At 35.3% G+C, this 17,634-nt stretch overlaps 1 protein-coding gene across 11 annotated transcripts in view; it reads right to left on the bottom strand.

The window, feature by feature from the left end:
• EndoA (SH3 domain containing GRB2 like, endophilin-A) overlaps positions 1–17,634 on the bottom strand; it is a 316,532-nt gene that overhangs the window by 66,480 nt on the left and 232,418 nt on the right. For all 11 annotated transcript variants that reach the window (XM_085815416.1, XM_085815417.1, XM_085815419.1 and 8 more), the window contains 2 exons: positions 15,665–15,737; positions 10,440–10,574 (listed from right to left, as the gene is read on the bottom strand). In XM_085815416.1, the coding sequence (XP_085671542.1) occupies positions 10,440–10,574; positions 15,665–15,737 (208 nt within the window). The remainder of the gene's footprint in view (positions 1–10,439; positions 10,575–15,664; positions 15,738–17,634) is intronic.

A 17,634-nucleotide genomic window follows, 5' to 3' on the forward strand; every position in this document is an offset into this window, starting at 1 on the left:
AGTTTACATTTTACATAAGGGAGAATAGGTAGCAGAAGCTAAGCGATATGTTGCCAGCTTGAAGGCTATGTGGTGAAAGACAGGATATGTAGTCAGTTGCGGTACTATTTTAAGATTGGAAAGGTCTTTGTTTTGATCCTGAGCAGCACTTCGGCAAAAGTTTACAGCAATACAGATCACTGCAGGGAGAGCCCAAATGCCTTGAAAGGGTTGTACTTTAATTAAAAATTAGTAATTTAAATGTCTGTTGTAGGTTTGTTAAGTTTTAACTTTTTGTAGCTTGTAGTTAACTTGTTGATAAATTGTTCTTCAAATTTTTATATCTTATATATAGGTAACATTTTTCCCCCATAATGGACTTTTACAGGATACTGCAGTGAATTTAAAGAAGGTTCCTTGTTGCTAATCTTGACTGTTCTATATAATATCGAACTAAAGCTGTGAAAATAGAAATAAACCAAAATGCATTGATGTGGCAAAAAAAAAAAAAAAAAGAACAGAAAGTATGAATTACTGAAAATGGATATTATTAATAACTATTTCTTCACAAGATGATGAAGTCTTACACAGTATAAAATGTACGTTTTACACAGTACATATGAAGTACGTCTTACACAATACTTATCAAGTACAAAAAATTATGGTGCTTACTAAAAAGCTTTTGAAAAAATAAAAATACAATTTTTTTCCAAAACATAATAAGATCATGAAGCAATCATGCATTATTCATATACAAATTGTAAAAATATATTAATTTTTACTGAAGAAAATTATTTTTAATTTTCCAAAGAGTTGCTCATAATTAAGTGACAGAAATCTCAAAAGGTATATCAAAAGACAATACCCCCAAAACATCTAATATAATAAATATAAAATGGCATTTTCTGATTATTCACACCTCTTTGAAAAATCTCCAACTCATTTGCAACTTTGCAAACTAGCCAGAAACATTTGCTTAGCTATCTTTATGGCTCACAGTTACTGTTATGTTAAAAAATAATGATAAAAAGAAACATTTTATGAGGGAAGAACTACATAATCAATATTTATAATGTCACAGCTTGAAAATACTGTTTAGTGAAATTATCATTAAATAAAAGCATGTAAAATTTGCATGTATGCATATGTAACTTATTTACTGTTTTGAGCATACTCCAAAATACCCAAAAATAGACAACTCAACTCAAAGTTAGCACAGAGAGTGCAGATAATTAGAAAGTATCTCTGCTTAACCTTATACAAACAGCAAATATTAAAAATAAGATTTTGCAACTTCAACTATTTTTAGAACTAGGATTAGGAAAGAAAAAAATAGAAAATTAAACCAATGTTTACAATTGCAAACAAAAAGATGAAATAATAACCCCAATAATTTTAACAAACATTTAATATAAGGAATTCTTCAAGATATCTATTACAAATTTAAACAATACATTTCACTTTCTCTTAAACTAAATATGTTCCTAAAATATGCTTGCTCATATCAAACAGCGCGTGATATGAGTGAGTCATTGTCCAAAGGCATCTTCAAAGTAATTTTCTCAATGGTTTCCTTACATTTTTAAACTGTACAACATCTTTCAGATATAGTGGAACCTGGGATCCGTTGATGAAAATTTGGTTCATGAAGGAATTACCTGAACAAAAAATTTTTTTGTTGACAAACAGTTTTTTGAGTTGCAAACACTCAAGTCAAAAGCAAATGATTTTCAAAGATGTTTTGAACTATGCTATGGCACAGAATACCATTCACCAATTTCTGGAAAGCATGTTATTACACGCCTTTCATTAACAGAACCTAGCAGCAAGTAACTTAGAGACCATGAATTTGGCCTGGAGGAAATTATGGCAGGATTGTTGTAGGAAGTATTTAAGAGCTTTGACACTTTTGTTGTTGTTATGTTAGGTGTTTTTTTCCCCCTGATGGGTTATTTATGATATTAGGTCGCTAGGCTAGGTGTTGAAATAAATTAATACATGAAAGAATTACTAAAGGAATTCAGAAATGAATTAAACAAGAAAGAACTGGAACAACTTCATAAGCTGCAACAGGAATGAGGGAAGGATGTCTCGAGAGGAAAAAGAAGGGAAAAAATATTGATCACAATCCTTTGAAATTGCAAAATTTGTGCAAGTGGTACAAAGTTTGCAAATAAGGTGCAAAAATTGTGTGTAATGATATCACTCTGATAAAACAATACCTACAGGATAAGCATTTTCAATAGCAACATCATGTGTCTCACTTCAGAAACATTTTAAAACCTAACAAACCATACTTGAAAAATTTTGGATTAAATGGAGGCACGGTGGGTCTGAAGCAAAGCTGAATGATGCTAAGAGAAGTAACATGCTAAGAGAAGTAACTATGAACACTTCAGATGACAATAGACTTTCAGGAATGAATTCCATTTGTGAATCGAGTTTCACTGTATTTTCCTACTGTTTTATCTAAATTCCTTTAAACTGGCCTATGATTCTTACTTCAGGGGGGAGTGGGGGGGACAGTGCAACATGCCACTGTTAATTAAAGAATAGAAATATAAAGAAATTACAAGCAAATTAAAAAAGTAAAACAACTTTCATTCATTTAATTAAAATTTTAAAAAAAGACAGAAAGAATTATTTTAATGAGAAATAATATTTAAACCAAAAAACATTTAATTTAAACTCCAAAACAGCAAGAGGTTACGTAAAAATTTGGCAGAAAACAGATCACTTCCTGAATTTTTACTGATTCATTAAGGAGTTAATAAGACCTGAACATAATCCACTAAAAAATGGAATACTTAACTCATTATTCATAATATTAACCCTGAGTGACACGGCTTCTTGAATCTGCTTATGAAGTTCTGTTGTACACAGGATTTATTAGCTAAATTTTAATGAGTGAGTGAGTGAGTGAGAGATTATGGCGCAAAAACCAAAGATGATTATAGCACGCCAAACACGAGATGGGATGATTACAATTGATGATTTAAAATTCAATAAATAAACAAGCAGACAAATCTACCAAATCCAGAGGATGGAGTCATATAAAAACAAATTAAAAGCACATATTAAAATTCAAGACACAGTCTTCAAAACAAATTAAATTTGGTAATAAAAGCCAGTCTCTTTCAAATAATAAAACAAACCACAATTGACCTCTCTTCCGATTAAACGGTCGAGAGGCAAGTCACAGCTATTAAAATATTTCTGGCGAAGCCTATTAAACAAACAGTTAAAACAAACAGGCTCATTTTCAGCCCTCAAAAGGTAGCTATGTGTCACTCTTGTGTGACCAATTCTGAGGCGAGTCAAAAGAACTTCCTCCTTACGATTTTTGGTTAATTCCCAGTGCTCAATTCTAGGTTTTATATGTCTTAATTTATTTTGAAGCTGAACATCCCAAAGTTGCTGCCATTTTTTTCGGATCTTTTGTTTCACAACACAACAGATGTCTGCAAAAGGGATGAGACGACTGGACAGCTCAACAGCACATTTTGCTGTGATATCTGCCAGCTCATTCCCCTTTATTCCCACATGCCCGGGAACCCAGCAGTACAGGATTTCATATCCACGATTCATTAAGTTTATATGTATTTTGAGAATATCCACTATTACCGGATTTTGAGTATTAGGAAAAGCTTCTATTGATTTAAGAGCACTATACGAATCTGTATAAATTATAAACTTTTTGTAGCAGAGCCTTGAGATGTATAAAAGACTATAATATATCGCAGTTAATTCGGATGTTAAGACAGAGAAAGCATTGTGCAAGCGTCTGCCCTCCATGTGGTCTTTAATTACATATGCCATCCCCACATGATCTTTTGACTTGGACCCATCTGTATAAACTGGAAGATAACTGCTATATTTGTTCCTGTGCTCAGCGAAGAGTTGTCTGTAAATAATCTCGTTAGTGCTTGCCTTCACATGATACTTAAAAACATCAAGAAGCTGAATCTGTGCATTTTCCCAAGGTGGGATTTCAAAATTCTGTACTGCTTGGGGGTGCATATCAGAGAGGGAAAGTTCCTCAATGACAGAGCGAACTCTTAAAAGAAATGTAGGAACACAAGATGGACGTGTTTCAAATAAAGCGTTACACACATCATCAAGTAAGCACAGCTTATTGGGATGTTCAGGTTGGGATAGAATATTAAAATATTGCAGAAGGGACAATTGTTCATGCCTCAGATAAAGTGATGGTTCATTACAGTCAACATACAGGCTCTGGACAGGAGAAGTCCTGAAAGCTCCTGAACAGATCTGTAGAGCTTGATGATGAACAGGATCCAGTTTTAACAATACTGATGACCGGGCGGATCCGTAAACAACAGAGCCATAGTCCAGTCTAGAGCGAATTAGAGCTCTGTAAATGCGAAGCATGGAGCAACGCTCTGCACCCCAGGAGGTGTTCGCCAAGACTTTTAGAATATTTAAAACTTTGGTACACTTTTTTCTCAAGTTTAAGACATGAGGAAGGAAAGTCAATTTTTGGTCGAACATCACCCCTAAAAATTTTACTTCCGATGCAACTGGAATTACAGACCCATTGAGGTATAATTCAGGCTCAGGATGCAGACCTCGCTTTTTACAAAAATGCACGCACACAGTCTTCTGTTTTGAAAACGTAAATCCTTGTCTTTTTGCCCATTCCTGGATCCTGTTCAAAGCGATCTGGAGCTGCCTCTCTACATGTCTCATATCCGCACCCCGACAGCTAATTTGTAGATCATCAACATATAAAGATCCTGAAATGGTGGAAGGAAGTTCTTTTAATACAGAATTTATTTTTAGGCTGAACAGAGTTACACTAAGCCCACAGCCTTGAGGCACACCCTCTTCCTGTTCAAAAATATCTGAAAAAACAGAGCCAATCCTTACTTGAAAAGTCCTAGTATTCAAGAAATTCTGAATGAAAATTGGTAGGTTGCCGCGCAAGCCACTCTCGTGAAGATCCCGAAGTATACCGTATCTCCATGCCTTATCATAAGCTTTCTCAATATCAAAGAATACCGAGACTAGGTGACTTCTTCTTACAAAAGCTTTTCGAATGGATGTCTCTAAGAGGAGCATATTATCTACGGTAGTCCTCCCCTTTCGAAAACCACTTTGATAAGGCGATATAATATTATTCTTTTCCAAGAAGTAGACTAGGCGGCTGTTTACCATTTTTTCAAACAGCTTGCATAGGCAACTCGTAAGGGCAATTGGCCGATAGTTGGAGGGATTCCTTGGATCTTTCCCTGGCTTGGCAATAGGAATTACAACAGCTCTCTTTCCATGCACTGGGAAAAGTATGCTCCTTCCACACTCTATTGTAAAGCGTGAGAAGGGCATTCAGTGACTTATAGGACAGATGCTTTAGCATATCGTAATTCACGCCATCGAGACCCGGAGACGACCTATGTGTCTGTAACAAAGCTCTCTTTAACTCTAGCACAGTAAAATCTCTATTATAAGGCTCAAATTTGGAACAGTTGAAAGTGATGGGATTTTTCTCAGAGCGTTGCTTGATAGAAAGAAATGCAGGTGAGTAATTTCGGCTGGAAGAAACAGCAGCAAATGTCTCACCAATAGTATTAGCAATTTCTTCTATGGAGCTAATCACTCGGCCATCTTTTTCCAAAAAGGAAAGTGAGTGATCTTTATATATTCCGCATGCTTTTCGAACTCTTTCCCAAACCCGCTTACTCGGCGTAGAGGATGTTATTGACGACACATATGAAATCCAGGAATCCCTCTGGCTCTGCCTTCTTACTTTTCGTGCATTTGCTTTGGCTCTTTTAAAGGCTATGAGGTTTCGCAGAGTAGGATATCTACGAAAAATACCCCATGCTTTTTTCTGTTTTTTCAGTGCTTCATGACAGTTGCAATTCCACCATGGTTTCGTATATTTAAGCATTTTTCCTGATGTTCTAGGAATCGAAAGCATAGCTGCCTGAATAATAATATTAGTAACAGCTTCAACAGCGTCATCGATATGCACACCTTCTACCATTTCCTCTGTCAGCTCTGCAACGAAAGAGAAGAGTTCCCAGTCTGCCCTGTCCAGGATAAAACGAGGGACTCTCGACACGGGGTTTGCTCCTCTTCGTGCAAGAGACACAAAAATAGGATAATGATCGCTGTTGTACAGGTCATTTCCGACACTAAAAGTGCAAAATAGCAACAGAGATGGTGAACAGATGGCAAGATCGCGAGCGTGGAATGTCCTTGAAGGCTCATGGAAGTACGTATCTTGCCCATTATTTAGGAGACAAAGGCTGTGATCTTCGATCATCTGCTCAATTTGTCTTCCTCGGCAATTTGTATCTTTACTTCCTCAGAGTGGACTATGGCCGTTAAAATCTCCTATTATGATAAAAGGCTCAGGCAGCTGCTCTATTAGATTATTTAAATCTTGCTGATAAATGTGCTCATTTGGAGGCAAATACAAAGAAACAAATGAAACAACCATATCAAGATTTATTTGAGTAGCGACAACTTGGAGGGATGTCGTCAAAGGAAGTACATTCGAGGGATAATCCAGTGAGGAGAGGAGACCTACACCTCCACTGGCACGCTCACCTGCAAGGTTATCCTTCCTGACGAAAGAAAACCTCCGAAGTTTTGCATGGTGTTCGGGTTTCAAATTTGTTTCCTGTATTGCTAAGCACACAGGATGATACACATTTATTATAGATTTGATGTCCAGCAAATTTCGGTGGAAACCGCGACAGTTCCATGAAACGAGGGTGGCCATTATGACTGGTTTTTGTTCTTTCTGTGCTCTTGTTTGGTTTTTCGTGGAAGTAGATGCCTGGGAACTTCTAGACCCTCTTCTACTTCCATACCGTCTGAATCCGCAGATTCAAAAATCATATCGTCAAGAGAGCTATTGCTAGGACTTCTATTTTTATTAATTATTTTGTGACTTTCAGTTTTAGGTTTACTTTGAATGACTGTTTCTTTTTTTTTTTTTTTTTTTTTTTGTATTAAATGAGTTGCATTTTCCGTTTTCTTGGTGGATGTGCTTGGTTGGGTTTTATTTGGTTTAGTGTGCGTGCCTATTGATGTTTGGGTGGCAATGCTACGTGTTGTTTTAACTGCACTGGCATAAGATTTGTTTGATTGGAGCTGTGTGCTTTGAACTAGTTTTCTGGCTTCAGCATATGAGACGTTCCTGGTAACTTTAAGAGTCTGCACTTCTTTTTCCAATTTCCATTTTGGGCAGAGGCGTGAAAATGCTGGGTGCTGACCCTTGCAATTTATACACGAAGGCGCAGCGGTACAATTTTCAGAATCGTGGCCAATCTGTGAGCATCGGGCGCATGTGAGTTTGCCACGACAAGATGTCTTAGAATGGCCAAAACGCTGGCATTGGAAGCATCGCATAGGGTTGGGAATATAAGGTCTTACAGGACAATTTAAATATCCGGCCTTAATATTCTTAGGCAGATCAGGCGTGTTGAAGGTAAGGATCACGTGTTTCGTATCGATCAACTTACCTTCCTTACGCATCTTGATCCGCCTAGCACCGCAGACATTTTGGTCGGATAGCTCGGAAGCGATCTCTTCTTCAGGAACGTACAGAAGGTCGAATTCCGATATTACGCCACGACAATAATTCAGTGTCTTATGTGCTGTTACAGTGACATTCGCTTGCCCAAGTTTAGTTATTTGAAGTAAAGAAGCAGACTGGGTGGCTGAGATTGTATCAATAAGCAAGTCTCCGGAGCGGAGACGCTTTATATTTCTCGGCTCACCAATACAAGACTGGATGTATTTGTTTATTACAAAAGGAGTCATCTTATGCATTTCGCCAGAAGGACTAGAGATGACTAGGAAACGGGGACTATTATTATGATTTTTTTCATTTGTATCTGTTCGTAATTTTTTTGCAGTAGACTTTTCAGAACTAGGTTGAGTGACTGGTTTAGCAGTAGTCGTTTCAGAACTAGGTTGAGTGACTGGTTTAGCAGTTGGCATTTCAGAACTAGATTGAGTGACTGGATTGACTTGAGTGACTGGAGTGACCTCGAAATCTTTTATTAAGTATATATGCGAGTTAGCCATAGTGAAAGAAAAAATGATTCGGGTCCGACGGCCCCGCCCACCACGGAGCCCAACAAGGGAACACAGATTCCTGTGTTGGAGCTAGCCGGACCTATACGCAAACTGAAGCCCCACAGTCGGCTTTCCCGAAAGCAGGTACTCCCGAGAGCTTGACCCCAAGCCACTGACACAAGGACTAGTGACCAGCCGATTGACACCCGTGAGGACGACTAAGGTGCCTCCCGTTTAGCTGAAGCAGAGGCCAAAGTAGCGTGTTGGGGACAGTGCCTCGCCCCTCAACTACCAGGACCCTCCTTTCCAGCGACACGGGTCTCCACGCACGGCAAACACGTGGGCAGTTTTCTCGCCACTCGAAAACTAGATGCAAGGACTGCTCTAGTCTCTCGTGACGAGACCCAAACTCCGTAGAGAGAAACCACGAGGGAGAAGGGAAGGGAAAAAGTTCCAGCCAAGAGGAGAGGAGACGGAAAAGAGGATAGATCACTGGGCTCCAGGATCGTGACACCCGTCTCACCAAGAAGATGATCCCCTGAAGGGCTAGGGTACCTCGGGATTGCCACACCCGTACTCACAAAAGTGAGCCCCCTGATGGTCTAAATTTTAATGATAACTCGTACTAGTTTCTATTTCCATAAACTTGCATTCATTAAAATTTAAGGATGTTGAACCCAGAATCAATTTTTGTAGATATAAAATAGGTCATATCCTTAGTGAAAACTTTCACATTTTAGAAAGATGAGTCAAGCAATAAAGAGTAGCAAAAATTCCTTTTTTTTTTTTTTTTTTTTTTTTTTTTGTACATTGTACAGGAATAAATCTTGGCTAATTCCAGGGAATTGGCACCACTTAGTTTGCAGGACACAGTAGCTGTTGTCAAGGAGCTTAAAAAACTACAAAGCACCTGAAATCAATCTCACACAGGAAAAGAGCTTCTAAAATATGGAGGACCAAGATCTATGGAGTTTTTCCACAGAATCATTCAGAATGTTTGGTCAAGTAAGAAGATGCCAGATGATTGGCTCATAGGTGTTGTATGCCCAATCTACCAAATAATAATAATAATAATATATACATATATATATATATCCTCTGGTTTGTGAAAGCTATAGAGGGATAAGTTTAGTGTACACTTGCTACAAAGCTTTCTCCAAATTACTGTACAAGAGACTTGTTCATTATGTAATTAGAATTGTTGGTGATCAATGTAGATTCTGTACAGGTAAATCCATCATGGACCAAATCTTTGCCCTCAGGCAAATTATGGAAAAATCTCATGAATTTAATATTCATTTGATTCTCTTGTTTACTTACTATAAAGTGGCATATGATTCTATTAAACACAATGAATTATTGAGAACAATGCATGATTTTGACATTCCCTTAACTTAAACTGATAAAATTCATAAAAAGAACACTTAGTATAACTTTTTCCAAGGTTCTGATTAAAAGATACCTTTCTAGAGGTTTCTTCGTCAATACGAGAGTCAAACAAGGAGATGCCCTCTGTCATGCTTTTTATTTAAAATTGCATTGGAGAAGGTCATCAGGAAGTCTGGAGTAAATACCAATAGCAGTATTTTTAGAAAATCTGTTCAAATAACTGGCATTTGCAGATGACAGAACTGATGGCCAGAAGCAAGATATCTAGTAGAAGGGTTTGAAGCTTAGAGGAAGACTTCCAACTTTTGTTGTTTGACTTCCAACTTTTGTAGACTTTTGTTGTTTGACTTCTGAATTAGTACTTAGAGAAAGAGGCTAAACTAGAGGGCCTTATTATTAACATAGATAAAACTAACTATTATTAGCTATACTATGATATATGAAGAGGATATAATAAATAGATGCTGTAGAGGAGGACGGTTGAGTCCTTAAAACTGAGAATTGGAGGAGTTTGGCTGCTAGTACAGGTGGTTGGAAACACCTACCTAGGACTGTCAAGTCATGGATGATGATATGATTGAAATTATGCAGTTGCACTCATTCATCTTTACTGAACAACTTTTTTTTTTATTTTTTTTATTTATCTATTTAAATGACTCCATCTGATACACCTAGTCTTGTATTTTTGGCAGGAAAAGTATTTACAAATCCCCAAAAAATACCATAAGGGGTAATAAAGCTATGGTAATACAGTACTAAAATATAACATTTCTCTAGTTTTTCATCATTATTTTTATTAAAATTTAAATTATTTTTATTGAAATTTTTCTTCTCACACAAAATTTCAAATTAGTTTGCAAAATGAGATTTCATATAATATGTAACTAAACTTACTTAAAGCAGGTATTTAGAATATAATTTCAATTCTACTCTCCTAATTGAAAAAATAAAAATACTATTTAAAGTTTATTAATCTTATTCTAGTTATTTAAAAAAGATGGAATATGTTAACTCACCAAAAGCCGATTCTTCTCCCAATTCTTTTCCATACTTTACCATGGCTTCCCCTAAAGTGCCCTCTGGTTGTGGATATGCATGAGCCTTGGCACCACCCCGCAGTTTGGAACTCACCATTAATTTTGCTCTAGATGCTGAAGTATCATTCATTATTATTAACTATACCATTTATTTAATAAATTATTTGTGAAACGTAATTTAGATAAACAAATACAGATTGTTTTATGTTCTTATTCAAAATAATTTTTTATTCCTAACAAAAACTCACAAAAATAAACATGAAAAAAGGAAATTTGTTACAGTAAATTCATTATATGAAACAGTAGATGCAAATTATTTCTACAAGATTTAAAAATTTAAAGCTTCTACCTGCAGATACACTGCTTATTGGATTTCTATCATTCCTATATACTTCATGTATTTCTTGTAGTGCAAATAAAGAAATACACAAAATAGAAAATTCATAAATGCAAAATAAATGTCAATATTATGATGGAAATGGAAGCTTGAAATAAAATATGAGGATGTAATATTGCATTTGGTAAATATCAAATAGAAAAATAACCCAAATCTTCATTCTTAGACACATTCTCAAAAAGAATTTCAACTTTATCAGTAAGTAAATTCCTCCCCCCCCTCCTGCTTACAAAATAGTTGGTTTGATTACAGATTTGATTCATATAATTTCACATTAGCTCATGACAGCTTTATGCAAGTCAAATGAATACTTGTTAATTCAGAATCAAGAGCCAATAATGGCAATAATTTGCAAATGTATGTCAGTCTTCCTGTTGCAACTCTATTTTGTTATTTGCACTCAAATCTTGAGAATGTAATGAATAAGATAATGCAGCTACAAGGATAGAAGCAATTAATTTGAAATCCAAAGCAGCAGATGAATGCTTTTGCATTATGAATTTCCTTACCATTTCAAGCTGCATCCCTGCACCCAGGTAATACCTAGGCAGCATATGCCAGAGATTAAAAATAAATCAACCAGATTAGCACCTGATTGTTTTGCGGCAACTAAAGTAACTAATACAAATTGCTACCAAATTTACCTTGTCACTTACCACAGCTCAAGTTCTAGGTTATCCACAAGTGCCATTACTAAATTAAATTTTGCTATTTTAAATTGGTTTCTTAAAATCAATTATATGGTGCTAACGGAAACAGCGAAGTTTTGGACAGTGTACTTCTTAAAAATATTCCTTATACCCCTCTCTTAAAAGTAATAACGGACTTAAATTCTGATCATCTTCCAGTGAACTTCAACTTTTATCACCTGTTAAAGAAACATAGAACTAAGATAAATTGGACCCAAATCTCTGATTTGATGAATTCTCTGATGAAAGACTACAATTGCAGAAATTATTATAATCATTGCAATGATATTGAAGATAAAATTCATAAATTCACCATTAAAATGAAAGATGCACTCACTAATGCGACTTATCCCTGCAAAAGCACTAATTTTCTCTCCCTTCCTAAATATATAAAAGATATTATTGCAGAGAAGAACAGAAAACATAAGGAATGGCAGCAGTCCGGAGACACTCGTGCCAAAAGACACATCAACTTTTTACACAGGAAAATCAAGTATGAAATTATGGAATTCAGAAACAAAAAATGGGACTTTCTCCTATCATACCTGGATCCTCAAGATCAAGCAGTATGGAAAATTTCTAAATCTCTAAGAAATAGCAGACCAAATCAAACTCATGCAATTCATCACAAGGGAATCTCTTATCAATCTGAGGACGAGATTGCTAATATAATGGCTAAAGAATTAAGAGAAAATCTTTCAACTTCACCTGCCTGAGAATAACTCCCAAGAAGAAGAAGTTAATTTTGCCATTGACAGTATTAACAATTATCCTATTATGAATTTCATTCCCTTTACTTCTCCAAGAGAAGTAAGAGAAATTATTCACAAACTCAAGCCAAGGAAAGCCAGAGGCTATGATCAAATTAGCAATGAAGCACTTAAAGCTCTTCCTAGAGATTGTATTACTAACATAGTCAATATTTTTAATGCCTGCATCCAAAATAATTATTTCCCACAGCAATGGAAACACTCAATAATTGTCAATATCTTAAAACCAAAGAAAGATTTTAAGTTTGTCACTTCCTACAGACCTATCAGTCTTTTACCATCATTAGGAAAAGTATTTGAGAAAATCCTCTGCTCAAGGCTCACTAACCATCTCTAAAGACTCGATTTAAAAGATGAACTACAATTCGGCTTCCGCAGTAGACACTGCACGACTCATCAAATTCTGAATTTGGTGGAATTTGTTTCGCAAGCCTTTACTAAGAAAAACGGGCTGGCTGCATGCTACCTCGACTTCGAAAAGGCCTTTGATAGAGTGTGGCATGCAGGTCTCCTGCATAAATTGAATAATTTTATGCTTCTAAACAGTTTCGTAAAACTCACTAGTTCCTATCTGAAAAACAGGACTTTTCAAGTTCACTGCGGTGACGCCTTATCTATCAGAAAAACAATTCATAGCAGGGTCCCGCAAGGGTCCGTTCTTTCCCCCCGGCTCTATAATGTTTATATCAATGATTTCCCGCACCCATTCAACACGAAAATACTCAAATACACTGACGACACTATAGTACTGACTGAATCCAGAAATCTCCAGCTCGCTCTAAGTAATTTACAAATGCTTCTCAATATGATCATTCACTGGTGTAAGACTTGGAAAATTAAGCTCAACGTCTCTAAATATTGTACTGTCCTCTATCGGAGATACAAAACGAAATTAAGAGTCAACACTGATATCTACTTAAATAGAACTCTAATCCCTGTAGCTAATTCGTATAAATATTTAGGCGTTTATATAGATAAGTCTCTCAACTTCAAAGATCATATTTCTTGCATCTTAAACAAAGCAAATGCAGCCTACATGCCAATTTATCCTATTATCGGCAAAAAATCAAAGCTCAGTCTAAAAATAAAGAAAATGCTTTACATATCTCTAATTCGACAGATCATGCTATATGCAGTGCCGGCCTGGGCAATCGGCAATAAAACTGAGCACAAAAAACTGGATATACTTCAAAATAAAATTCTACGTAGCATTGTGAATGCACCTTGCTAGGTGAGAAACTCTACAATTCATAACGACCTGGATATTCCATCTGTGTATAACTTTATACTCATGACAGCTCACAACTTCTTCGAGAAGATGAAGCATAGTCAGTATAACGCAATTAAACAAATGTTGGATTATGCTCCAATTATTGAATACACTGTCAAACACCCAAGGACAATTCATAACAATTCGTCATGGTGGTAACTCATAAATTTTAATTTTAAAATTTACTTCAACTCTGAATGTTTTTCGCACCGACCACAGAAATTGGACTCTATCCCATTATCTGCGTTGCATTTTATACTTATGTTAATCAAGAAACTTTTTTTTATTCAAGATTTTTATGTTACTATTTCATTTTTTAATAATTTTGTATGAATTTTTACTTTATCGTATGATTCTATGAACTTTTAAACTTTTACGGCCTACTGCATACTTCTGAAGGACTTTGAACTAACTCTTATGCCATTCACAGCTTCAATCTGTCTTCGTGCCATTTTCACAATTTCTCACTATTGCTTATCCTGCACTCTTATTAGCTATACAGTCAAAAGTCGTTAATTCGGACACCCATAATCCGGAATGATCTATAATCCGGACCTCAAAGCTACAAACTTTCTGCGCATGTGTCGCGTTGACGCATGCGCGTAAGACCTTTACCGCTGCGAATTTGCGTGTGCGCGTGCGCAAAATATGTTTACGAAAGCGCGTTTAATGTATAATGGACAGGATAAGCTAAGCTAAAATTATCTAATTATCTATTTCAGTTAATGTTGCAGATTGCGTTGTTCCTTAATCTTCGAATTGGATCCGGATTATTATTTTTTGCAGACTGTTAGAGCAATTTTATAAAAGTAAGCTTGAACTTTCGATTATGTCAAATAGAATTTCCGATGTATATTTACTAATATGTAAAGGGATATACAAAGCGAAAGTATCTTTCGGAGTCCATTAAACAAAAAGTGGAATTGCTGCAAAAAATGGATAAAGGCATATCCTTTGTTTATCTAAACTTTAACGTTTGTTTATCTAAATTTTAACGTTTGTTTATCTTTAATGCCGTGGCGGCGTGCAATGAATTGGAAGTTGAACTGTCAGCACTATCCTTATCTTCAGGGTAGATGTTTTTATTTTATTTGGCTTATAATTCCTTATTAAATGTAGTATTTCATCTCGATGTACTCCATCTTTGATATGATTTAAATCAAATTCCTCGTCATTATAATTCGCTTCCGATAGTGAAGAAAGTGACAGAGGTTATTGAAAACAAAAAAATTTCGATTAACAAATTAGTCGGTATTCTCGACACAGCAATTATAGGACTTGAACAGCGGAACTTTGTAACTGAACAAGAAATTATAATTTCTGCATGCCATTTTACCAGATTTAAACTGATGATCTATAATCCGGAATCGCCGAAGTCCCGACGAGTCCGGATTAACGACTTTTGACTGTATTGCACTCACCATCTGCATTTGCCATATAACTCACAGCACCTGCCTGCATGCTTCAATTTAATGCCATTGCTCTTCACTGCACAATTTTTACGATGAACGCTTACTTTCGTAAGTATTAAGATATGCCTGCTCAAGCAGCTGAATTTTTTTCGCCCACGGGTGTTGGTACTTCCCTAGTACCATTTATTTGGAAATATCTTTGCCTAGTGCACTTTAATGTGATCTACTGGCGAAAACTCTTCAGTAGTTAATGACCAGAAAAAAGTAAGTCATAAGTCAAATAAAAATCAATTAATTTTGTTTCATTAGGTTTGTTTTTATTAGAAATAATCTTTAATTTTTAGCTTAATATAACAAAAAATTGATTTTAACTATTATTAAGGCAATATTAATATAGAATATTTTTAAAATATTTATTTATGCATTACAAATCCAATTTTATTTCCTCAAATTGTTTACTCAGTTTTTTTAGTAATGTGCAACAAATATACACAGCTACAAATATGTGTTATCATTCAAAATACTTTAAAACATTATTTTAGAAATAATTAGTATATAGTTGCCGATAACGATCTGAAAACTAAGTTATAATATCCTTATATATTAATAGTGAATATTAGTCCCTTTAGAATTAAAATAAGTAAATAAATAAATAAAATGCAATACCTGGATTGGGTTGTAAATATTCTTTTGTTTTCACTAGCAAATCTTCAACAAGCTCATTTGTCAGGTCTGTTTTCTAAAAATTGCAAATAACACACAAAACATAACTTACAATAGAAAGTTAGACAAAAAAAATTACATAAACTAATTTTATGAAATGTTACACTATGACTATAGCAATAAAGTAATCAAATATTTTAGATGAGTACTAAAATAGGGATGTCCGACCATCTGGGTCACGCAGCCTAATAAGGAAAGTGATTGGGGACAGACAGCCTGGCAAAAATATGTCAAGGGCTGCACACAGAACTAAATGTTTATTAACAATCGAAATAGAACCTAAATTGCTAACACCATTGGAAAACTATGCATTTACTTGAATATAAAACGATACTTATTGTGAAAAAAATTTGAATATAAAATTTTTAATATCACACTGAGCCCAGTTATTATTAACATCCTGCGTTATCTTGCATTGGTACATAATGTAATGATAATGAGCTTTTTTTTGCAGATGTCTGTCTGAAACTTTCATATGTTTCACATGTGTTAAAAAAAAAAAAATTGCTAGCAAATACATGCACTTCCAAAAAGAGATATGAACTATCAGATATTTTTTTTTTTTTTTCAGGTTTCCTAAAATGAATTGCTGTCCCCTTAAATAAATTTTCTTTATACAGCATGTCAAATTTCCACATATTCCATTTGCAAGTTTGCTGCTAATTTTGATATTAGCTGAGAATATTTAGAAAACATACTGAAATGCAACTGGAATTTTTTTATAATTTTTTAAATACATTTTCAATATTTTCAAATAAAATCTCAATCATTAGCTCCTCTGCAAGTTCTCACACCCAGGAAGTTCGAAAAATGTCTGCAGACAATCATCACATTGTTGTTAAAAATAACATGGAGGTATCCTGATGGACTCTACCATTAGGAGATTTCCATGTTATCTTATGAATATCTCGATGTTGAAACATTGTGCTGCCAACCATCATATTGTGAAAAGTGGCAAAACTTATAAGCTTGCTACCATTATCATTAGAGTTAGTATGTAAGCTGTGTTTTCCTATAACTGATCTAAATCCTTCTTTACGACCAACTTTGGCATTAAAATCGGCCATAATAATTTTTATATCATGTTTAGAGGCAGAGCGCCAAAAACAGTCAAGCTCATCATAACATCCTTTTCCTCAGCTGGTGCATACACATTAATAAAAGCATATTCATAAAATTGCCTCTTAAATTGATTAAATGGCTCAAAACTCCGTGAATAAATGATTTGCTCAGGATGAAAACAGTCCCACATAAATGCTCTGTTTTATGACAGCTATTAAAAAAAGGCATTTTTTTATTCTCCAATACCCCACCAGCCGGTCCAATGTATTTCCTGGATTGCCTATGAGTCTAATTCATAAGAATCCATCTGTTCAATCAACATTTTTTGAGTTTTATTCAAAATAGAGATAAAGAGTACGTACATTCCAGATCGTTTTAGACGTTCCGGTATTTGCTTCTTCCGACTTCAAAAGAGGATTTTTTTACAATGTAGAATTGTTAGCACTACAACCAATCTCCAAGTTGGAGGACCAGTTCCCTGATATAATCCCCAGGGGCAGGGTACTCAGCTAGAAGTCCATTTGGTAGGATCAAAATGCCATAATTTGCTATAAGCTGTTGCAGTTGAGTCAGACAATCAATTCTGAAAGTTGCAAACAGTTAATGAATTTGAACGAAGCACTAAAGCAAAACCAGCCAGATTATGTCAAAAGACAGAGGGCAAGAAAACTCCATTTGTACTATGCTGAGATATAATGCCCCACTCATCATATTCCCTACATATCACTCGTTCACATTCTATTCAGTTTGATCTATATGGAGCAGCATTTCCAGATAACAGTTTAGGGTTATTCTATATTTTAAGGTGCCCCTTAGATTATCGCCAAGTTGCTGTTTTATTTATCACCAAA

Source organism: Stegodyphus dumicola, chromosome 4 (assembly GCF_044657685.1).
Source record: "Stegodyphus dumicola isolate Sdum_Otavi_A_Nest chromosome 4, ASM4465768v1".
NCBI classification, from domain to species: domain Eukaryota; kingdom Metazoa; phylum Arthropoda; class Arachnida; order Araneae; family Eresidae; genus Stegodyphus; species Stegodyphus dumicola.